The sequence below is a fragment of the Candoia aspera genome, chromosome 4 (genome assembly GCF_035149785.1).
Source record: "Candoia aspera isolate rCanAsp1 chromosome 4, rCanAsp1.hap2, whole genome shotgun sequence".
Classification (NCBI taxonomy): Eukaryota; Metazoa; Chordata; class Lepidosauria; order Squamata; family Boidae; genus Candoia; species Candoia aspera.
Window position 1 is genome coordinate 76,006,602 of NC_086156.1, and position 24,559 is coordinate 76,031,160.

At 38.7% G+C, this 24,559-nt stretch overlaps 1 protein-coding gene across 2 annotated transcripts in view; it reads left to right on the forward strand.

The window, feature by feature from the left end:
- The window catches only part of CDK12 (cyclin dependent kinase 12), a 35,918-nt gene extending 12,335 nt beyond the window's left edge, over positions 1-23,583 (forward strand). The window contains exons 3-14 of one of the 2 annotated variants that reach the window (XM_063300633.1): positions 1,475-1,651; positions 5,654-5,793; positions 7,038-7,208; positions 7,765-7,954; positions 9,130-9,186; positions 9,926-10,027; positions 10,538-10,615; positions 12,207-12,323; positions 14,176-14,307; positions 15,182-15,396; positions 19,012-19,464; positions 20,947-23,583. In XM_063300633.1, the coding sequence (XP_063156703.1) occupies positions 1,475-1,651; positions 5,654-5,793; positions 7,038-7,208; positions 7,765-7,954; positions 9,130-9,186; positions 9,926-10,027; positions 10,538-10,615; positions 12,207-12,323; positions 14,176-14,307; positions 15,182-15,396; positions 19,012-19,464; positions 20,947-21,641 (2,527 nt within the window). In that variant the 3' untranslated portion in view covers positions 21,642-23,583. The remainder of the gene's footprint in view (positions 1-1,474; positions 1,652-5,653; positions 5,794-7,037; positions 7,209-7,764; positions 7,955-9,129; positions 9,187-9,925; positions 10,028-10,537; positions 10,616-12,206; positions 12,324-14,175; positions 14,308-15,181; positions 15,397-19,011; positions 19,465-20,946) is intronic. The other variant, XM_063300634.1, reaches the window with a different exon arrangement.
- Positions 23,584-24,559: the final 976 nt, after the last annotated feature.

A 24,559-nucleotide genomic window follows, 5' to 3' on the forward strand; every position in this document is an offset into this window, starting at 1 on the left:
ATTCTGTCTGATGAAACCAAAGTAATTCTAGACAGGGAAATTTATGTAAATCTTACCTGTGTGGATTATTATTATTACTACTACTAATTATTATTATAGCAGAAATATTGCTTAAATTAAAATAGTTTTCTTTTTTGCTTCAAAAGTCATCTGGAAGAATGACACTGTAGAAAAATAGTTTGTTTAAGAAACTGTTATGGGGAGAAGGAGAGGCAATAAGTCAATTTCTAGTATTTGAGTGTAAGCATCCCTACCGTCTTTGTAATTGTGTTGGAATTTGACACAGAACCCAGACAACTTAAACCTCTGTCTAAGAGAAGGCATTTCTATCCACCAGCCCACAGATCACAATCTTCATCAAGCAGAATTGTACAACAGAAGTCTGGGAGATAGTCTTCAGAGCAAATAACTCTTGATATTCCAATAAATAAGCCAGGTTGAATACTTCAGGGACCATCAGTTGTTTTTCAGACTTCTAGCCAGTTTGATTTCCAGGGAAAGGAGTTTTTTGGATTCTAAATCTAGCAAACAGTATTAATTCTCAGGTGCATTTGCACCATCCCATGTTTGGCAGGGGCCACTGAAAGTGTGTAAAGTGAAGTGACGAGAGTTCTGTTCATAGTTATATCTTTGATGGTGCAGTTAGACATCATCGCTTGACACTGCACTGCTAACCTTCCACGTGTCAATCAGCCTGCAGTCCTATCTCTATATCTGTTAATTGGGGAGGCAGCACATTATAATATCCAGGAACTGTAAAAGAATGAATGACAAATACTAATCTATGGAGAGAATGCTATTTTGAATGTGTTCATTTACAGAGCTGTAGTTAGTATACTTGTTTATCTGCAGACTCATTTCTAGGTATTTGTAGTAATCTGGGGGTATTCTTTTTTCTTCTGTAGCAAGTCGTGGGAATATTTTCAATCCTCACTTCAAAATTAATAATGTCAGATAACTCATATAAGTGTGTGGAGGGGCAGACAGCTGGTTTAAGGAAAAAAGGATAATCAACCCTGGCCTGGAGTTCACAGTCGCTTTCAAGCAATGGCTGCACTTGACGTTTGAGTAGTGTGGTGGGTGTGGAGGGAGAAAGTACTTGAGAATGTATGAGGCCAAGAGAAAATTCATTTGATTTAAATTAAATTAAATTAGTTCAATTAGTGGTTGTGTTCTTTAAATTTATTTTTGTTTCCTTCCATCACATGAAAAGTGATATATTTTCTAAAACCCAGAATTTTGAGATTCCAACTGTATACCAGATACTGGTCTTTAATGCTAATATGGTACAGCCTTTGGTTGGATTGATTTCCAGTAGATATTTCTATCAATAAAATTGAAATTGTAGCAGCTGCTGTATTGTTCTTACAATACTAGAAATTATTATCCATGTGTGTGATGCCTTGGAGACGTGGAGCAGTGGTCAGCCTCTGAATAATTCATAACACTTTCCCTGTTTTCTCTGGTGCTTTAGTCCAAAAGAGATTGTTCCTCTGAAGTCTGTGAAGAAAGAGAAAGAACAGAGACCACGACACTTGCTTACAGACCTCCCGCTCCCTCCAGAGCTTCTTGGTGGAGACCCTTCACCGCCAGAGTCTCCAGAACCAAAGGCAGCCACACCACCTCAGCAATCATTGAGAAAGAGACCAAAGTAAGAACTAAATATACTTTATTTGATGGCATCTGTTTCAGAGTACTTTATTACCTTTAGGATAATATTTAGGATTGGCATAGAAGAAAAAATTGGATGGTCCACATAGCTAGCCAGATCACCTTTCATCTTGTCCAGTGACATATATTGTAGTAAGAGTGGCTAATATATCTGTTTATTCTCATGTCTCTAGGTTGTTTTGATTAGTACTGGTAAATATCACTATGGTATTTCCAATTGAAATACAACCCATTTTGAAATGGAAAAAAAATGGAAAATGAGAGAAGCTTACAATGCAGATTCAGTTTGACCAGGTTTGGTCCTCAGCTTGGTACCCATGGGTGCCAGCGTGTCCAACAACATCTCCCTTGGTAATTGCCAGACTTCGTGCCTATCTAGTTTTAATTTATTTTATATACTATAATTTAAAATAAGAGTCAAGCAAGTGGCAAAGCAGCACCCTCAAATATCTGTATTTCTATTAATGCCTTTGGGCTTCACCTAGAACTCAAAAATATTCTTGAAAATAAAATGGCTGGTGGTCGCAGCTAGATCTTTGTTTCTAAGGATACCTATTTCCCCAGAAAAAAAATAAAATAAAGATAAGCTAAGTGTCCTGTTTGGATGCAAAACTGGCTGTTTTTCAGCATTTTGGAAGCATTTTGAACTTGAAACTCTGTTATAAGTAATATAAATTTAACTAATAAATAAAATAAAACAATACTAAAATGCTCAGAACAGTATTTTTACTGAGATAAAATAGTTTAAGTACTTTGTATTTTAGTGTATTTCAGGAACCCTGTAATTATCATTAAGGAATAATATGGCTCGTATATTTTATGTGAACATTGCAGTTGTATTTTGTTTACCTGAGTTTAAGATTTAGTGTATTGTGAGAATCCAGTCTGGAAAAAATTACCAACATTCAGGGAGGGACCTCCTATACACACTGTTAACTACCCTATAGAAATCATTTTGTGATGAGGCATCTCACACACACCCCAGCCATTTTGTGATAACTCCCACGAGTTGCTTTTTTTTAAAGTCATATGTGGTCCAAGTGCCCAGAAAATTTGGATGCTCTGATCAGTATGCAGGTATCAGAACTTCAAGTACTTGAATGTACATTTGTATTGATCCTTTATCTACCTTAAAGGTAAAACAGTTTAATGAATACCCTTCATATATACAGAGCAGAAAAACAGAGTTATAATTCAAATGCAGTCAATAATATTCTTTCAGCTATTGCTTTACAGGGAACAACTTTGAAATCTATTTTTAATATATATAATTTTTATTAAGAATTTTTATTATAATGGTAAAATCTAACACAAACTAAAAGAAACGAGAATAGAAAGGAGAGAAAGTGCAAGAAAAAATAAAAAATAAAGAGAAAAGTAAGAATATAATAAATAAGACAAATTCATAAAGAAGTGACTTCCAACCTTTATCACAATAAGTATAAACAAATTTAGTGACTCTTCACCCCCTCTAAGGTTACAAAGATCTCTTCATCCTATGTCCCATCTTATCTACAAACAAATCCAGAAAACATCATCTTTTCAATCCTGGTGTCAGCAGAAAGTCCATAAAGGGTTGCCAGAAGTAACAACATACCTTGTTTTAACCTTGATCAAATAAACCAACTTCATATTCCTTCCTTTTACTTCTAACAGTCTTAATCTTTTGTTCATTCAAATATTGTCATAGGATTTGATTTCTCTTCATTTCTTCTTTGTCCCATCGCACAGAGTTCTTCAAGGCTTTTTTGTAAATCCAATAGGAAACAAGCCTCTTTTGCAAATCTAATAGGAAAAAATTATCCAGGTTACTCTCTTAGTTTGTCATTTGTATTTCCCTTTTGAATTTTGAAACCTCAGCCAGTTTCTTTTATAGATCTGGTGAAGATCTCCTTTTCTAAGTCATTCTCTTGGCCTGCCAGTTCGAAATCCACTTTCAATATCTTCTCTATCTTGTCAGATAAAATTTATTTTACATCTCATTTCTTCAATAACAACTTTTGGACATAGTCTATCCATAGAAGCAGACATCATTACTGACATTGATGATATTGTGGCTACTATTTTCTGATTCCATTCTTCAAAAGTCTCCTTCAGTATTTTTATTGTTAAAGCATTTTGCATCATTTTACAGGCTTGTAAATCTTTCCTCTACCTAAAAACTTTAGTCCCCTCTAGTGTTCAGTTTTTGAAGTAATGAAATTGCTTATCTTTGTTATGTCTTATAAAAACCAAAACAGAATCTATTTCCCACAAGAATATGTTTGTTCTTTATAATTAATTCCAAAATCATATTATAAAAGTTTCAGTATTTCAATTTTATATAGACCCTTAATCCATTTATAACTTTCTAAGTTCAAAATCTTATTTAGCTTTTTGCTGTTTATTTCAGATTCTTTAAATTCTTGAGCTTATGATTAAAATTTTCTTTCGCCCAGGATTGAAGGCAGACTCACGTGGAATTTTCAGACTTGTCGTTCTGAAAGTCTTGTGGCTTAGAAGTAGTTAATGAGCAATTTTCAAAAGTGATTAGGAAGTGAGGTTTGTGAACTTAGTGTCCTTTAAAAGTCTCCGGCACATCATCTCCCAGTGCTCAAACCTGCAGAAAACTGCTGTTCTGCGGTCTCGTGAGGAGCAACCATCCGGAGCACATGTAAGCAATCTCCCATCCTCCTTATTCGGAGAGGTTCCAGGGAACTAGTCTACTCACAAGCTCCTCGCTCTTTGCCGTGGTTGTTGGCACCGCTTTCGCAGAACTGTCTTCAGTTCGCTATGCGTCCCCCAGAAGTCAACTTTGAAATTTATTTTCAAGCGTTTTGGTTATTAGAAATCTTCTCCTGCTTCATTATCATTGCTTACATGTCTCTCCCTCCAGGCCCAGATACTCAGCATTATTGCCTGAGATTCAGAGATGCTGGCTGATGAAATGACTATTGTTATACTTCACTAATAAAAATTTTGAAAAGTTAAAAAACCAACCAACCAGAAATAGTAATAATCAGTGATAATACAGTGAAGAAATACATATATTGCAGTAATTAAAATAAACTGAAGAGAGAAAGAAGAAAAAATGTAGGAAAACAAAAAAATAAGGTCCGTATAATAATAATAATATAACATTAATTAAATCCTTAAACTTATTATTAAAACTATAGGAAAATATTTTCTTATTTTTAGAATATAAAAGAATTTCAAAAATTGGTAAAGACCACATATTTGAATCCATTCCTTAACATCAGGAATATACATTTCTTTCCATCTACATAAAATAATTATCTTTGTTGAACCCTACACTTAATTAAGTCAGAATTCTTCATAAAATGTCAAATTCCATACTTCATCATCGTATAATTCATCATCGCGTATATATCTTTAACATCTATATTTTCTTAAGACTGTGTTGCATATAATGTAACTTGAAACCAAAAGGAAACCATGACTGGATATGAACAAATCATGTGAGTCAAGAGTCTTCAAATTTCTTGCACAAGAAATCTGAAATTGGTGACAACTTGGAAGTGACTTTACTCAGATATTATGCTAAACAGTGATACCTTTTTCATTTTGGTTTAGCACATTATGTGAACATACTATAGCCATTGTGGTTTGTAAACGAAGGTTAGTATTTTATCATGTTGTATGAATCTAGCCAATTGTGGTTTATTTAATAAAACTGGTAAACCATGGTTCCAATCTGAAGTTGGAATATGCAGTTTCATACTTAAATTGTATTAATTTTATTTAGTACTGTAATCTGCCTACCTTGAAAACTGTGTAATTTTCTTTGAGCTTCTTAGAAAAAGAGTGGAGCATATATATAATAAATAAATGTGTTAGGTAACACAGCAATTCTTATATACACTTTACATGCATACACACATGCAAATCTGGATAAGAAGATTTATGAAAGAATTTTGTCTAAATAAGAATTTTGCATTTTAACAGTTCTTGTGTATTCTCCCCCACTCACAATCTCTCCCAGAATCTGTTGCCCTCGTTATGGTGAGAGGAGACAGACAGAAAGTGATTGGGGAAAGCGCTGTGTGGACAAATTTGACATTATTGGTATTATTGGTGAGGGAACATATGGGCAAGTGTACAAAGCCAAGGACAAGGATACAGGTGAGTATAAAACATGGACTATTTTTAGCCTTCTTTTTCTGTTGTATGATAACTATAAAACTCAGTAGATTGGCTAGCAGAAGTTTCACACATGATTTGGTGATGGTATGGCTTTCTCATAAGAAACTTGGGTCCCTTTTGATATCTTGACAATATAAGAAGAGAGCTTGAATATCTCAGCAGTTCCTTATTGTTAGCTAACTGTGTTTCCTTTGTATATGGAGATTCCATGGCACTAACATAGATAGTACCCATTGATAGAGCTCTTAGAACAACTAACTCAGTGGCCATCCCTGCTATCTATTGCACCAAACTCAAAATGAACTAGGCATGTGTAGTATGCATTGTATACACTGCTAGTCTTTGTCCTGAACCTGTTGCCCATCAGTTTATTTTACAGTCTGGTATAATGTAATTCTTGCCTTTCCCCAAAAGATAGATTTTTGTCACTTCATCAATAGTGCAAAATTAGACTAAAGAATGTCGATATAGCAGATCACTCAGTGAACAGAAGGCTAAGTAGAGGTGGAGGGGATTGTGACATTAGCAGCTGTGTAATACTGGCTTCCAAAGCTCATATAGCACTGGGAAATTATTCCCAAATGAATGCAGCTAGATGTTATCCTAGATTGTATCCAGCAAAACCTATAATACATATGAGTATCCTTGTTTCCCTTGCTTTCAGATCTATATCTAATCCAGGTAGCATGAGTCATCTTCCAAGAGTGTAGTAGTGTTGTTGAGATTATTTTGGACTTTTAGGAAGTCTCCCATTGAATACATTTATTTGTACATATGTGTTACCCTTGACTTTCCCATCGCATTCTTTTCACTGTCTTTCCTCTCCTTTCTGCTCACCTGTCTAAATTGAGATTATAAGATTGTTTTTGATTATTTTTATTATAAAATAAAAAATGAAAAGAAACAAATGACCTGCCTATAATAGTTTGTAAGAATAAATTGAAGAAGATAAACTGGTTGCTCTCTTGGTTTCAATGATAAGGGATGCAAAGTATCTGTTATCGGACCAGTTTCAAGTATGGAAATGAAGAGTTCTGAAATATGAAAGCTTTTATACTTCTCATACACCCTATGTTGATCTAATCAAAATTCTTCATTGTACTGACAGTGTCCCCTCAGGTAATTGACAGGGGCACTTTTAAGAAGATGATATTTTTCATTTCTCTTGTTTCCTTTGCCCATTATTACTTTGATTGTTATTTGCTGTGATCTGTATTTTGCAGGTGAATTGGTGGCTTTGAAAAAAGTAAGACTGGACAATGAAAAGGAAGGCTTCCCTATTACAGCCATCCGTGAAATCAAGATCCTCCGACAGTTGATTCACCGGAGTGTTGTCAACATGAAGGAAATCGTTACAGACAAACAAGATGCACTGGATTTCAAGAAGGACAAAGGTATTCATTGTCAATGAAGTTTGTTCAGAAAAAAAAATGTGAGATTATGGCCCGCACGTCAAATCAGCTGCTTTACTTAGCAGTAATGAACATGTTTTGTACATGAAGAACTTAATGTATTGTGAGTAGATATATTTTAATTTTGTTAAAATGCCAGAATGGCAAAGACTTACCTTATAACAAATATCTGGGTTAGAAGTTTCCTATTTATCTTGAGATTCTTTTGTGAAATTTTGAGAAGAGTTCTGTGCTGTGTAGGATGATCAGGTTAACCTTAATAATAGGTAAGGGAAGGAATGTTGCTATTCTTAGGAAGGGAGACTTAGGTTTGTAGACACAACTGTCTTGATGATGAATGTTAAGGGAGATAGAGAAAAAAATTAAACAGTAATCCTGAATCCTCCTTTTTTCCCAAAGCAAGATTTATGGCACTTATATTTTCCTACTTATGGCATAATTTACCTTAGAAAATTCATAGGACATTTGTTGTGCTAAATGTTCATACTTTCATTCTCAGTAAAAGTGGTGGTGTTTTCTCTTTTTCATCTTCTGTTAGGTGCCTTTTACCTTGTATTTGAATATATGGACCATGACCTCATGGGATTGCTAGAATCTGGGTTGGTGCATTTCTCAGAGGACCATATCAAATCGTTCATGAAGCAGTTGATGGAGGGATTGGACTATTGTCACAAAAAAAACTTTCTTCATCGAGATATCAAATGTTCCAACATCTTATTAAACAACAGGTAACTGTGTGAATTTATTTTATATTGGATCAATTAGATGACTTTCTATGGGTATTGGAAGATGGATTTCTGTGTGTTCTGTCCAGTATATTTAAGAAATGTCTTCTTTGTATCCTTCTCCTTCCTGAGATCTGAGGAAGATGCTTTGCTCTGTATTCTTTTGACTGCTGAAGTAAAAATTTGAAAGCAAACAGTAAAACTTTTTCTTATTAACATACCAGTATCATGAAACATGTTTCTAATGGAGATCTACTTGACTGCTTCATTGGCATCATTCCAGCAAGTAAAATGTCCTTTATGTAATACCTCTATTTATTCATGTGAGTTACATCTGTCTTTGCCATACAATAGCATTTGAATAGCTGGCTGCCATTTCTGTTAAACAGTTAGCTGATAGTTTTCTGTCAGGGTGTTTCAAGTATAAATCTTTCTTATTGAAGTGACAGTTGCACAAGATCCAACCCAGTTCATATATGTGACGTCATATATACATTTTCACAGCAAATAGGGATTTGTCATGATTGTTTGTATTATTTAATATATTTTAATCTGACTTCAGTCAGAGAGCTTCTTAGAACATATTGGATTCCCAGCATCATGTTTACAAACTAAAATACATGGTAGGAAAGGCAAATTAGACAGAAGAGGAAGAGGCTAAATAGTAAATAGCTAAATAGTAGTTCTTATCATGGAAACAGTTTAGAGAGAGGGCTGGCCAGATGCAGCTGGCCTCAGCAGAGCTATTGGATGGCCCAGACCCCCAGCCCTCTGCTGATAGATTGCTTGCCTGATGACCCTGCCTGATACGGTAAAAATTCTGAGGCTGCTTCGCAGTTGCTTTCCTTCACCATTTGTAATTCTGTTCCTGGTGCATATTTTCCCTGTTATTACACAGGAAGCAGAAAGGAATGAGGGAGTGGTGGATGACTTGAAATAGTTATTGCATGCATTCTTCCTGCCCCAAAATTTTATAAAAGACAGACTCTTTAGTTGGAAAATAGAGTTATATCTATAAATTTGTAGGATAATTTTGTGGAGACCTCTTCTGTAGGAGATCTCTGTTTTGAAAATGTGAGTTACAAGAGCCTGTTGCCAGTTCAGTAATTCTTGTTCATGTATTATTGCCTTTTTGTGTAAACTTTTATTATTAAATGTCTGCTATTATCTTTTTGCAGTGGACAGATCAAGCTGGCAGACTTCGGTCTTGCCCGACTTTACAGTTCAGAAGAAAGGTAAGATGTTTGAGAGGAGTGTAGGTGTGACTTTAGGTATTTTACACATAATACACCAGAATGGGCTTCTGTACGAACCCTACTGAATTCACTTGCAAACTAGCATATAGGAGTTCTCTTTGTTGTCTCTCTTTTTGAGTTGGTGGTGTTCCTGAGGGAGCTGATTGTACTGTCTTTACCTTTTTATTGCCTGGTAATCTTCTTGGTTGTGTCTTGGACTTATATCTAAATTTATGGTTTGCTGTATAACACACCTCAGTCTTGAACTTGACTGAAGCCATTCGGCAAATTATTCTGAGCCTTAGATCCCTGACAATAAAAGCAGTGCTTTTCCTAATAGTGTTTGAAATTAAAACCAGAGAGAAAGTGTTAACCTATCTTCCTCTCTCAGTGAAGATATCCTCCTTGATCTCCTGACATGTGGGGGTTTTCTCTAGAGAGAGGAGTGTTTGTATGAGATCAGAGGCAGTTTTATTGTTTCTTGTTGTCTCTGAACTGTGATGTACAGATACCCAGAAACACGTGTTCTGCAACTGCATCTTGATCCCTTCTCATTCCGAATGCTCTGACTGGGCTTGAGGTTGACTTTAGATAAAACTTGTAGTGGCTTAAAAGTGCTGCTTAGAGAATCAATTAGTTACTCTGTTGATTGCACCATCTAATTCTTCTATATTTACTTTGATTCTTAAAGAAGTATTGAGCCTAAAGTGTTGTTTTATATAATTATTTTCTCACTTAGCCGTCCATATACCAATAAAGTCATTACATTATGGTATCGACCACCTGAGTTGCTGCTAGGCGAGGAGCGTTACACACCAGCTATAGATGTCTGGAGCTGTGGGTAAGCCGGTGACTCTCGTGCTTTGGTTTCTGATGTTAGCTTGTGGCTACTACCTGCAGTGGCTCATACTTCAAACTTTAAGCGTAGTGTGGCTGAAATGGCATATACTTCTGATCCACCTTCAATAACTGTGATAAATATCAACTTTTACTGTTGCTTTGGGGCAGTAGCCACAAGCACATCCAGGAACTAATTTCTAAAAAAATAACTTTTAGGTTTTTATATTCAAGATATTCTATTATTTTTTTATAAATGTGACCTGAAACATTACTACTGTTCATGGCAATAATTTTCTTCAGAAATGATGAAGACCTAACTATTCTACAAGGCAATGGGAAAATGCTGCTCTGTAAAAATGCAGATAGCGTTACAAATTCCTTTGCACGCACCTTTCATTGGTGGGATATCTAATAAGACCCCTAGGCAGCCAAGAGAAGCTTGCTGCCCCCTCCCCCCCAAATAATCCAATTTCTGCTGTTGGTGTTTCAGCTTGTTCTGTTTTCTTCCTAGCTGCATCCTTGGGGAACTGTTTACAAAGAAACCTATTTTTCAAGCTAATCTTGAGTTGTCCCAGCTTGAATTAATCAGGTAAAGCATTCTGTGAGTGGTGGAAAGGAGATTGGGTACAGAAAATAGTTTGTGTATTCTGCCTCGGCAGTGCCAGCAGTTGTGATATTTCCTGGAATTGTCAGCAATTATATTAGGTCCAGATCAGATCTATGAACAATATGTACCAGCTGGTTGCTTGTGTTAGAAATGTACATAGATCTCTTCTTCTTAAGAGAAAAATGCCTTTCTTGAGTTTTTTGAACTTACGTGACTGTGTTTTATCTTCTAAGTCCCTGTCCCAGTCCCCAGCCTGGCAATCCACCCTTCAGCAGACAGGAACCCAGAATTCTATATGTGCAGCTTATTCCTATCTATAAGGACCTGTGAATTGTGGTTCTAATGGTGCTATTGGAGGACTTAGAAGCTGGTATCTTAGATTCTCTTTAAATAGCACACAAAGTTGGGAAAGAGGCAGGAGCAGAAAAGAATGGCTATGCGGTTTATGTAATAGATTAGTTGGTCACGTAACATCTGCTATTCCTGGGAAAAAAGTGTTTCCAGTTTCACCATTCTCTCCTCAAATAACTTAATCCTTGCCTGAGGATCTTTCTAAAATCTGAAACCCATTGCCTTGGGCCATCTTCCATAGCTAATCGTAATCATCTCTGTGCTTGTCAGAATCTTGTTTGTACAAGGAAGGTTCCATCCTGTTGTGTATTGAATGGGGAGACTTTTCTGTGTGCTCTGAATACCACAGAAAAATAGGCTCTTCCTTTAAATACTTAAGGTCACAGTAGTTATATGTCTTCCACATTTAGAGATCCCTAGTGGAAAGTTCATTTTTGCTGCCCAAATTATATTTCATTTTATTTTCCCTGATGCCCTTTATACTTCAGTTTTAAAGTCCATGCCAATAGCTATTTATGAAACCTTTGGGATATTTAAAATAAAACTTGAGGTTAATTAGAACTGAAGATCATTTATGTGTACTCTTTGTATATCTCCTCTTTAATATTTAGTGGCTAGATTTATCTTTTACCTTTATTGTGAAAAACATCCTGGTTAAAAGTTAAATCAATCATGATAGTTCTTTAAATAGGAAAGTTCTGGGCAATTCTATATAGTTAACCTTGTGCCTGATCTTCATAAACTTTATGAAAATTGCTATCTCTTGTTTCTGTTCATGCTTTAGTCTGTTGTTGTTATTAATATTATTTTATCCCACCTTTTATAATATATTTTGGTTAACTCAAGGTGGCGAACATACTTAATACTCTCGCCTCTTATTTTCCCCACAACAACAATCCTGTGAGGTGGGTTGGGCTGAAAGATAGTGACTGGCCCAAAGTCACCCAGTTGGCTTTCATGCCTAAGGGAGTCCTAGAACTCATAGTCTCCTGGTTTCTAGGCCAGCACCTTAACCACAACAGCAAACTTTCTTATAAAGTTATCCATCTTCTCTCCACACTGCAGGATATAAAGCAGTGGGTGAAGGGTGATGCATGTATGTTGGTACATGTGATTATTGTACTATTTGGCATTACGTTTGGGTGGATAAAGAAGTGAATGACTTTAATTCAAGTGTTATTTTTATTGAGAGGTTTAAAACTGTGCTTACATTTCCTTGCAGCCGCCTTTGTGGGAGCCCCTGTCCGGCTGTATGGCCAGATGTCATCAAACTCCCCTACTTCAACACAATGAAACCGAAGAAGCAATATCGTAGGCGCCTGCGGGAGGAGTTTTCCTTGTAAGTTTGTGTTCTTTGGGTGAGAGCATAGCATAGTGTGTGGTAGGTCCTCATGTTTAGTATAGCACTACAAAACACAATGTCCAGTTTTTTAATTTCCATATACTGCCTCTGTGAATATGAGGTAATATGGTGCAGAGGCTTTCCACTTGTCTTCCTAAAAGGGCTTGCTTGGGATCCTCCTTTTCAGGAAACAGGTTAAGACTTTCTGGGGAGCATTTTTGGGAATTTTGAGGATGGGAAGGAGAGAAAGGTGAAATTGTTTGCAGCTCTGTCTTATATGTGCTTATTGCAGCTGTAGATAACTTTATGTTCCCTAATATGTGTTGTTAATTGTACTGGACTATGAACTTCAATACCTGTGAACTTCTAGGGTCCATAAAACATTAATGGGCATAAAGCCATTGAATTTTGGTGGTTTCTACATGGGGTTTAGGAGAAGAAATGGAGACTTTTACCTGCTGCAGCCCTTAGCTGCTTTTAATAGTGTCCAGTAAGTGTCTTGGATATAGGGCTTAATATTGGGATGAGTGATAGCTTCCTGCCAGCACAATGGAAAAAATACAGATTTTTCCTTTTTTTCATACTTGAGAACCCTTCCCACCTAAAGCATCAACTCTTTAGCAATGCTTTGTTGGGAAAATATAGAGAAGATAGGCTGAAAAAGTGCTACAAGGCTCTCATTTCAGGGATTGGGGATATACTCCTAATACTTTGTTATTGGAATTGACTTTTTTGATAAGTAACTGGTGCTGGTATTACTATGCATTCATTTCAGTTGTGTCTTGAGTTGAAAGGAGAGGGCACATGGGTATGACTAAATACAGGTTTTGCTGCCAAATTCCCAAACTGTATTCTCTTTTGTCAGTACATAGATCATATATGTGATCTCATTTGACATTACTGTGTGTGCCATGACCATGAACATCTACTGGAAGGGAATGGAGGCATAATCATCTGATTAGCCAGCAGAGTAAGAGTATTAGACCTCTGAACATCATGGTGATCCACATCCTCTCTTTTGAAAGTATTTTGAGGCAGTAGGCAGGAAAGAAAGGAGCAAATCCATACATGTGGCTTATTTTTCAGTGATTTAATCCTAACATTGCTGATACCACATTTTAAGATCATCCTATCCTTTCTTAGAGCTGGTGCACTGGATTGGTTTTTACATGAACATGTGGAGATGACTAATAGGAAGTCATACTTGTCCATGTAATCCTGAAACATCTACTTTGACTACAGTAGTAGCAGTTCTTCAGGCAAACAATTTATAATTGTTAACTATAGATACATGGGTTTGAAGCACAAATTGCCAGTACTGTCTACTTGCAAGTACCAGATTGCAGCGTGAAAGGCAGATTTGTATCAATGTTCAATGAATAAGTTCTTTTCCATTTCCTTGACACCAAATGTCTCAGTCTTACCTACCTTTCAAGGGAGTGCTCCCCTCTAAAAATGTAGTTCTGCAGGTGCCAGTTGAATTTGTTATTATTGTTATTATTTATTTATGTATTTATTTATTTAATAAATAAATTTATCCACTGCCCATCTCTACCTCATGGGGGAATTTCCTGGGGAAAGGCATAATGCAAACAAGGACTGTTTGTGTTCCCATGCTCTCTGAAGCACATTTTGGAGACTGATACTGAAGTACTACATAGCCCTAGTATTCATATTGGAGGGGGCTCTGGAGGCACAAAATACATAGTTGTCTGCTACAAGTTGGCCATGCCTGATACAAAGTATGCAGATTGCCTCAAACATTTGAAAATGATACAAAATAGCTGTGCTGATCATCTTGGGGACTGTGGGCTTCCTCCCCCCCCCAATATTTTCTCTCATCTTCCAGCATTCCTTCTGCTGCCCTTGACCTGCTAGACCACATGCTAACACTGGACCCTAATAAACGATGTACAGCAGAGCAAGCCTTGCAGAGTGATTTCCTGAAGGATGTTGATGTCAGCAAGATGGAACCTCCAGAGTAAGTATCCCACTCTCTAAGGAAAGGAAACTGAGGAATGAAATACCTAGTCTTTTAGACGTGCTCTTCATATATCTGTATGTGGTGGGTTTGTTGGATTCACAGCAAGGCAGGTAAGTTAGCTTCACTCATAAAAATATGTGCCTTTAGAATCACTGCCTGCACAGTTAGGAAGGAAGCATCTTAAATGTACCAGCAGAAGATTCAAGGAACTTACTCAACCTGCACGTCACAGGGAAAAGGAATCCCACCCCTGGTTTACAAGCTAGTTAAAATTTGGAGGATGAAAATGGCTTAGAATTACCTTCCTTATGCTTCAGTCCCGATATCTCCTTTTTCTTTGTACATGCAAGGATGCTGCTGGCCATCTCCTTTATTTCATGTGCACACAAAACCACTACCACCACCCCTACAGTAGATGAGGCAAGGAGAGAACTGTTTGATCAAAGAAAACAATAGGCATATCCAGATTACAAAGCATATTTTTCTGCAATCTTAAATTTTATTTACTGAAATGGCCCAAGATATAAATTTTATTTACTGAAATGGCCCAAGATATATATGTCCTAAACTTTGCAAAAATCAGTAGTGCAACTCTTGCTGATTCCATATGCCTTTAAGCCCCATTGTGAAGTTTAAGACAAGCTTTGTTCCTCTTCTGAGTCATTCACTCACCCCAAATGACATGTCTTCCTTTTTTGACTTATCTAAGAGTTGCTAAAACATGGGAAAAAGAGAAGTTTTGTGTTGGCCTATAGGTGTAAACATCATCTGTGAGGAGAGAAATACTACTGGTAATCTAATGTTAGCATTTTTCTTTTGATTCTCTGCCTTTGCTATTATTGTCTCTAATGTTCATGCGTTGTCTTTCTAGTCTCCCTCATTGGCAGGACTGTCATGAACTGTGGAGCAAGAAACGCCGGAGGCAACGACAAAGTGGGATTGTGGTGGAGGAACCCCCCTTGGCAAAGGTTTCCCGGAAGGACACAACCTCTGTAATAAGCACCGATGCCATCAAGAATCATAGCAGTCCAGTACACCCCCAGCCTGCTCAGATCAAAACACAACCTGGTGCTGGAGACTCATTTGGTTAGTGCATAGCCTAGGAAAATCCTCCAAGTTTTAATTAACTGGCAGAACCTCTTGCCCCCTTAAATACTTGGGAAGTTCATTAAATGGAAGATAGATAGATAGATAGATAGACAGACAGACAGACAGACACACACACACACACACACACACATACACACGTGCACGCACGCACACACACACTTCAAATTTCTATCACCGCCCATCTCTCCTGAAAAGGGGACTCTGGGTGGTGAAAGGAGTTATAACTCCTTTTGAAAGACGGCGAAAGGAGTTATAATTCCTTTTGAAAGGAGTTATGCATCATAGCAAGGAAGAAAAAGATAATCCTATTGCAGATATTAAATTTATGTATTTATATCACAGCTTCAGTTAATTTGTTGCCAGACAGCTTTCAAGAAAATCAAAGTATAAGAAATCCAGCATAAAAACTGGTATATGGGTAGTCCTTGACTTACAACCATTTGTTCAGCACCGTTCAAAGTTATAACAGTGCTGAACGAAGGGACTTACGACTGGCCCCCAAAGTTACGGTCATTGCAGCTGCCCCCCACTATCATGTGATCGCCATTTTCAACCTTCCCTGCCAGCTTCCCCAGAAAGTCAATGGGGAAGCCAACAGGGAAGGTCACAAGTCGCTGGGGTAAGTCTTCCCCCTGTGCACCCTCCACAGCCCCTCTGCACTCATGCTGCACTGGCCACTTGCACATCCCTGCGCACCCTCCTCAACCCATTCTGCACCCCCATGTGTCCTCCGCAACCCATGGCGCACACCTCATGCACCCCCACGTGCCCTCCCTGACCCACGCCTCACTCCTGTGCACCGTTCCCAACCCGTGCTGCATCCCTGTGTGCCCTCCCCAAACCATGTGGCACCTCTTGCACATCCTGCACACCTTTCCCAGCCTGCACCATACCCCCATGTGCCCTCCCTGACCTGCACCGCACCTCTCACATAGCCCTGTGCACCATTCCCAACCAGCACTGCACCCCCGTGCACCCTTCCCAGCCCACGCAGTACCTCTCATGCACCTTCCTGCACCCTCCCTGCACTCCCATGTGTCCCCTCACTCCCTTCCCCACTTATGTGTATGCCAGCATAAGACTTGCAACTTCCTGCTGGGTTCCCCACTGACTTTGGTTGTAGGAAGCCTTCAGGAAGTTGCCTAATGACCATGGGATTCAGTTAACGATGGCAACAGAGACTGCAGGGTCACATTTTATGACCGCGTAGCTTAGTGACAGAAATTCCAGTCCAGTTGTTGACATAAGTTGAGGACTACCTGTAATAATCTTTATTATTATAACATTAAGTTAAAACAGGAGGTTATAATTAAAGTATTGAATTTGTGGGGGAGGGAATTGGAGTAGGACCTGGCAAACCTTTCTGGGAGGGAATTCTATAAATTGGACAATCCGCAAACACTGCTGCCTCATTTCTGATCCCGGGGCACTGCAACTTCATTTCAGATCTTGGAGGCACTAACTCCTCATTTGAAATTTAGTGGGCACTGTCACCTTGTTTCAAATCCAAAGATGAATCTCCACGGATTATTTCAACACATTCAAGGAATTGCATTCCTTCAGGTACATGAGTGCCAAGCCATTGTAGGACTTTAAAGCTAAGCCTCAACACTTTTAGATGTGCTTAGAATAGTGACACGTGTGCTTTTTGTTAACACTATGTGTATCCCTACACCCAATTTTGATTAGACTCTTCAGAGCTGTATTCGATCTTAATTGAAGTTTCTTGGCAGTTTTTGGAAATTTATACAACAGTAGTAATAATCTATTGTATGGCACCTGATTCTCAACAATTCTGGGCAGCTCACAACAATCAAACCAAGAAATTACAATAAAATCAATAAAAGGTAAAGATAAAAAGATGGCAAGCACAGTGGAGCAAGGGGTCTCACTCTCCCTCGCCAAGGGCCTGGGTGAAGACCCAGTAAATCCTTTTCCAGTTTAGCAGTCTCTTGATGGAAATCTCTTCACCATTTTACATGTGCATAAAATCCCATTCTCGTTTATGCATCTATGTAATAAATAATAAACGTATAATACATTATGTACTAACTTCAATAAATAGATTGTGTTCTTCAAACAGGATTTATTTGTGCCTGTTATGGAGCCAGCTCCCTCCCTCCCCTTTAATATATTTTTATTAGACATTTTAGAGAAAGAAGGAAAAAGAACGAAAGGGACAAAAGAGTAAGCAAGAGATTTACAAATGTTATAGAGATTGTAATTTTCCAGAATATAATTAATTGGTTGTGAATAATGGAATATATTATATTACTTTAAAAGCTTGAACATCACTATTAAGCTCTAAGCAAAGCATAAATATCAAAAACCAGTCAATACAGTATAAATCATAAAATGAAATTTGTGAACAACAGTAAATTCAGTCCATAGTACTAAAAGTCTATTCTACTTTAGAAGTCCTATAAAATTACAATATAAATTTTATGCAGTCATGCTGGTCATTGATTGTATTTTATTAGTAAAAATTTGTGCAGAGAGGAATCCAAGTTTTGGGTGTGGTCCAAATCCATGTATTGAATTGTCATTGAAGAATGGTTTCCACTTTGAATTAAATCTGTGCCAGATTTACTTTTGAGATACAAGGTTATTTTAGACATAGATGCATACTCCCACAATTTAGTTAACCATTCAAGAACTGTTGAAGCATCTATTCCTAGTGTCTCCTTCTGTTTCTTACTCGGTGTATCACTGACTTCAAAGACTTATCACAAATCACAACAAAAACAGTCCTGGGGACTGGTAAAAACAGAATATAAATCCCTAAAATGCTATTTTTCATTCAGTTCAGAAGATCCTTGCAGAAGACTAGTGCATTAATAGTTCCTGAAGAGTTCCAGAAAAATTAACAGGGGTCATTCTTCTGTCTTTCCTGACATCTATCATCCACCACACTGACCAGAGCAGAATATTCTGGAAGCTGAAGACAGATGGGGCAAATGCACTGAGGGAGCTGAGGCTGCAATTCCAACAGGCAGTAGTGTGAACTAGCAGGTGTATCAAACAGGAAATTCCTTAATAGTGTTGTAGTCATACCCAGCAAGGCTGAAACCTGTGCCTTCCTGTTCTATAGTTTAGACTGATCTCTCCACATCTCGTGAATTTCAGTCTTCCTGAACTTCAGTTCTTATAATCCCTAGCCAGTAATACGAAGACTGAGTTCCGTATGACTAGAGGATACCAGATTGAGAGAGGCTGCCATAGATTCAGCTCCACAAGTAGGCATACAATCCATCCTGGTATGGCAGCTGAGCAGCTGGGCCTACATCACAGTTCTCCATCCAGCATGTTGACTGAATATTCTGGTTGACGTTGCTGCTTTGCCCTGGTGTACACATCCTATGTCCTTAGATTGTTAACCTATCTACTGGTCTTGCATTGAACTTATCTACTGGTCTTGCACTGAATAATTTTAAAAGTTATTTCTTGACAGAGGAGGAGAGAAACTGTTCTCCAAATGTGTCTAAGCAGGGGATAGAATTGCATGTTCATGACAATTTCCTGCTCTACTTTTCCTAAGGCCTTTTTGTTTCTTGTTTTTCTGTTCCCTGGTGCCTTGCCTTATGTTTGCAGCAGGTCTTGGTGACATCACACAGCAGCTGAATCAGAGTGAGCTGGCTGTCTTATTGAACTTGTTGCAGAGCCAGACAGACCTAAGTGTTCCACAGATGGCCCAGCTACTCAACATCCATTCAAACCCTGAGATGCAGCAACAGCTAGAGGCCCTTAACCAGTCTATCAATGCACTCAATGAAGCCACCACCACTCAGCAACTGCAGGATTCTCAGAAAGTGCCTGAAGAGGAAACAGCTGTTGAGGAACCACCAGCCCGGCCCTCTGAGGAGCAAGCCACTCCAGAAGCGGCAAGCACTCAGGGGGACATGCAAAGCGTCCTGGCAGTTTTGCTGAGCCAGCTAATTAAAACCCAAGAGCCTGCAACAAACATGGAGGAGAATAGCAGTGAGAAGAACAGCGATCTGCGGGGGCCACGGAAAACCCCCACTTTGCCTCAGGAGGAAACTGCAGGTAAATAATTGTGACACCCCCTTGCTCCTAGGACTTAAGGGGAGAAATTATGTGGGTCTTTCCATGTGGTAAATAAAAAACACTTTGAATATTCTTTAACCAAGCCTGGTAGTCGTCTCTGAGTGTGTGTGGAATCTGGCGACAGCTTTGGGTTCCTGAAAATACTCGTCGTAAGACCTTGACAGGTTGCGTACTCTTGCCCCCAGCTCCTCTCATGTAAAAGATTTTCAGGCTGCAGGGTTGGGAAGTCTTGGCTTGTACCACATTAGAGTGAGAAGTGATTGCTCAGATACTCTCTCATGTCAGTTTTCATGCATGTGGAAGCTAGCATGGTACTGAGAAGGCTAGGTTGTAGTCTCCTCATTACTGCCCTAGCTTTGTGCTTGGAAACCTTAAGTTTAGTCTTTAGATGTTAGAAGACTACGACTTAAACCTGCAGTTAATGTTATTCAAATTAAGTATCTTGAAGCACTTTATGAAGATGAACTTAAAATAGGTGCTGATCTGTGCTGAGGAAAGGAGTTCAAAAGACGTCTGCTCTACTTATGAGAGGACACAGATTCTCCCACTGAGACTGAGCCCTGCCCCATCATCTCACCCTTCTTATGGAAGAAACTACCACAGTCTAAACTGAAGTAGAAATGCCAGGTGCTTAGTCTGAACTAGGCTAATTTTGGTGGAGGGGGTCCATTCTTAATCAGCTGTACTGGTTTGGGCTGTCAGCAGTACTCCAAGGTAACTATGAGGAGAATCTCTAAATTTTACCAGGATGGAAATGAGCAGCATATCGTTTGGTCTCTCTTGTACAATTGGAGCAGTACACATTTCTTACTTTTGGGCATTCCATATGGGTTTTGATTATGGGAAGGGCTACTGTATGCTCTACATGGAATTTTCTGTCTATACAATATTCTTCATAGTGAAAATAATCTCTTCATTTGTTTAAAGGAGTATATTTAGCCATTTTATTTGCAGAGATAGTATTTGAAAATACATGGGCCATGAATGCTGAAATATTAGAAGATGAAGGAGGGACTCAGCACCATTTTTTCCGGGGGGGGGGGCAACTTCAGTATCCTGCCTAGATCTTTGCAACTGACTGTGACTATCAGATGTATAATAAACAGTAAAAAACAGAAATGTTTATCTTGTACCTGGGTCCCAGAATTTGGATTACTTTGATACAGAAATTTATTTTGCTTTTGTTTACCTCTTTTTAAAAAAGTTTTAAAGCGCACACAGCAATTTCATACCTAGTACCGTTATGCTGACTGGCAGTGGCTCTCAAAGATCTCAGAAAGAGAATTTTTGAGTCCTGCAATATGAAATCTTTTTTATGTCTGATAATCTGGAAGTTCTTTTATTCAAAGAATGTGCTCTTCCATAAATTTGGCCACTTCCTATATATCTGTGTCTGAAATGTTTGATGTTTGTTCACATGTACTTTTGAGATGGTGTTTAAAAGAAGTAACCATTCCACAGCCTGTCCTCACATTCTCCCACCAGAGAAGAGACCCCCTGAGCCTTCTGGACCACCACCGCTGCCACCACCCAATCTGGCTGAAGAGAACAACTCTAATGCAGCTCAGGAGTTGAACCCGGCTGTGACAGCCGCTCTCCTCCAACTTTTATCCCAGCAAGAGGCAGGGCTGCTGAGCCACACAAAGCAGGAACCCCAAGTTGGGAGGCCCTCCTTGGAATACACCAGGTCACAAACTTCATCCAGGACTTACAGCATCGACGGGCCTGAGGGCTGCAACTTTGATGTTGATGAAAGGAATTCCAGCCAGACTTTAACAGAGACATCATCCCCAACCTTGGGGAAAAGTAGGACCTTCCTGGGTTCCACAAGTCACATCAGGGAGTCGAGCAGTTACCAGAGCGCAGGATCAGTTCAATTCCCTGGGGACCAGGACCTCCGTTTCACCCGAGTCCCCCTAGGGATACATTCTGCTGTTGGGCAGTCCTTCATCAAAACTGAGGGGAGTAACAATACACTGGTACACTCAGAGGCCAAAATTCATAACTACAATGAGGTGGGAGTAACAGATGCTCATTCAAGTGACACAGGAACAAGCCACACGTGGGGAAACCCCATCCAGTCCACTGCTTATGGGAAAGCCTTTCGTGGGCAGAATAGAGTACCTCCCAGAGGAGGAAGAGGGGTACCTTACTAAAATGACTGAAGAGGTGGCATGGGAGGTTGTTTACCCTCCTATTCTCTTGACGTTAGAGCAACTAGTTTGATGGGCAAACCATTGACCACCCTCCATAGAAATGGTTTATTGTTGATACTTTCCCCACTTTTGCTCACCAGGCTGCTGCTGTCTCTTTCCCCTCTGGGGCTTTAGAGTGAAAATTCTTTAGCCTTTTTGTGACATCATTCCATCCCCCAAAATCTACTGATTTGGGTTTGATGTGGTGAGTTGTGCTACATTGAGATGGGTGGGGTGGGGGAAAAGAAGGAAAATTTCCTTAAACAAAACAATAAATTGGAAACATGGATTGAATGTGCTTGCAAGACTTGAGCCATTATTTCTGACAGCCCACTGAAGATCTGGATGAGGTGAATCAGTGTCCTGGTCTATCCATGTCACAAAATGAGGTCTTAGAATGAGCTGTACTGTTTCCGATAGGTGGAGGAGTCCATGTGGGGACCAAGAGACAGAAATTTGCCCTCTTGCAGGTAGAAAAATCAGCATATTGTGGAGAGATACTGGCCCAGCCCACCCTTGGCTGTATTAATTTTCTTCCTAGAGGCAAGACTGTGCCTCTGTGGGAAGACGAGCATTTGAAAAGTGCAGTTTGGCACCATTGGTCACTCAGCCAGCTCATTCTATGGCTCATGTAGGTCTAATCTCAGTATTGCAAAGTCCATACGTGTTTTGTTTTTCCCTTGCCTTCTTGAATTTCAAGATTTGTCGGATGGTGCCTACATGCCTTTTATACTGAATTAGGAGAACTTTGTTTATGTTATGTAAGTCTTGGGATATTTTTCCCCTTCTTATAGTTCCTTTACGTGAAAAGGCAGGATGCTACATTCTTCCAAGGGTAAGCTGTTCCCTGGTTTACTGTGAAAAGCCCTGTGCTGTTATACTCACCTTTCAAACCTTAGCTGAACTAAGTTTCTGTAGTGTCCATGAGTCCACTGACTTGTGGATGGAATGAATTTCTTTTTTAATTTCCTCTCTTAAGAATGGCAAGTGTCTTTTTGTTGAAGTTCATACAGCCTGAGTGAATGGCTAAAATAAAATAAAAACCAAAAACTTTGTAATTCTTAAATTCTTGGGGTGGAGGGTATTAAATCCTAAAGTGAAGGAAACCTGAATAAGTTTATTTCTCTCAATCTTTAAAAGATAACAAGTGTTGCTATCTCTTATGTGGTAAAACACTGTTTTCAGTGTTGGAGAAGACTTTTTGCAGCATTCCTCGAAATGAGGGTACTTATTTATTTTTAATTGTTCTTTTTTATTTTTTGCTTTAGTAGTTTCACTCATACTGATTAATTTTTAATTTTAATTTTTTTGCTCCCTCTCCCCCCATGTAGATCTTAGTGGAAAAATTTCACTGGAGACTGTATTATGCTCCAAGATTTCAAAGTGCAGAATTATGGAGAGACATAATTTCTTAGTAACATATCTCCACCTCCCCACCTCCAATTCTTTTAACTTGGCAGTTTGCAAAGGGAGAAGCATGCCAGAAATTGAGGGGCAAAGGGAATTCTGACAGTTGTTACAGATCATTCATGAATAAAAATTGGACTTTTAACTGCTTTCATATTATAGAGAAGAAAAGCTACATTATTTGGGGAAGCACACTGCTGCTGTCTGGAGGAAAAAAATATGCCTTAAACATGATGAGGGAGTGATGTCATAATTGGAAGTTGAAGCAAAGGGGGGAGGGGGACCCATTAAGTATAATAATGTGCCACCTTATATTTAAATACTGTTTTTCTCCATTCTGCAAAGTTTGCAAAATTCAAAGTGTAAATTTTGTGTGTACTTTTAAACTGAATCTTCAGTTCATACTTAATGTGCAAAAAAAAAGTATTATATGTGTAGAGTATGGCAAATAAAAGGGAGGGTTTTCTCTCTCTGATCCCCCCTCCTTTATTATGCATTTTTCCTGCTGTTTTCTTACCTTAACCAGCTTAAGCCGTCCTGGTGCCCCAGCTATGTCTTTGCTGCTCTCCATCCTTCCATATTCTCTCCATCCTTCCTCTTGGCAAAGGACAGAATTACTATAATTCAGCCATATGGCCATTCATTTTCTCTTGTATTCACCTGAAAGAATTTGACCATCCCAGATTCAACCACCTGCTTTACAATCCCCCCCCCCCCCCAACCGTTGGAAGACCTGAAAGACCAGATTAGGGACAGATTATCATAGAGAAAATCTGTGTGGTGGCTAGGAGTTGACAATGGCTTGATGGCATGTAATCAAACTCTACAGACCAGAATTATGCAGCATTTTGGGTTCCAAAGCAAATAGATGCTTCGGTATGCATGGGGACACTCCTGTAGCACCTAACTACTACTACTTAAAATAACTGTTTTTTTCCTGAGATCTTGTAGCTGCCCTCTAGAGCTACTGTGTGACCCTATGAAAAAGGTGTGTTTGGTTTAAGGACTGCTGCCATGTGTGCACACTTACGTGTCCCAAAGCACCTTTTTGCCTTTGAATCAGAAGCATTGCACAACTCTACTCTAGATCACTTTTCTTCAGATGAAGGGTTTGATATTGCAAATTGATTCAGAGGACATTTTTTCTTCTCTTCTAGTAGGGAACCTTCAACTCCCTCTCTTCTTCACGCTTAGTCCTTTGCAGACCAGGCTAATAGACTTTGCAGAATACCAGTACATAATTTGGTACATTGAATGAAATAAGGTATTGCTTTGAATTTTAGTGCAATTAAAGGTACATTGGGAGGGAGTTGAGAAGCCTTTCTCTGATCTTAATCCTTGAATTCTCAACAACTATCCTACCAGTTTTTATACATGGTTGCCTTCCTTGTTCTTTTTTAAAATCATCACCATCGAACCATGTTAACATTTCTGAATTAGTGCTATTCAATTGAGATATAGTTCACCGAGGG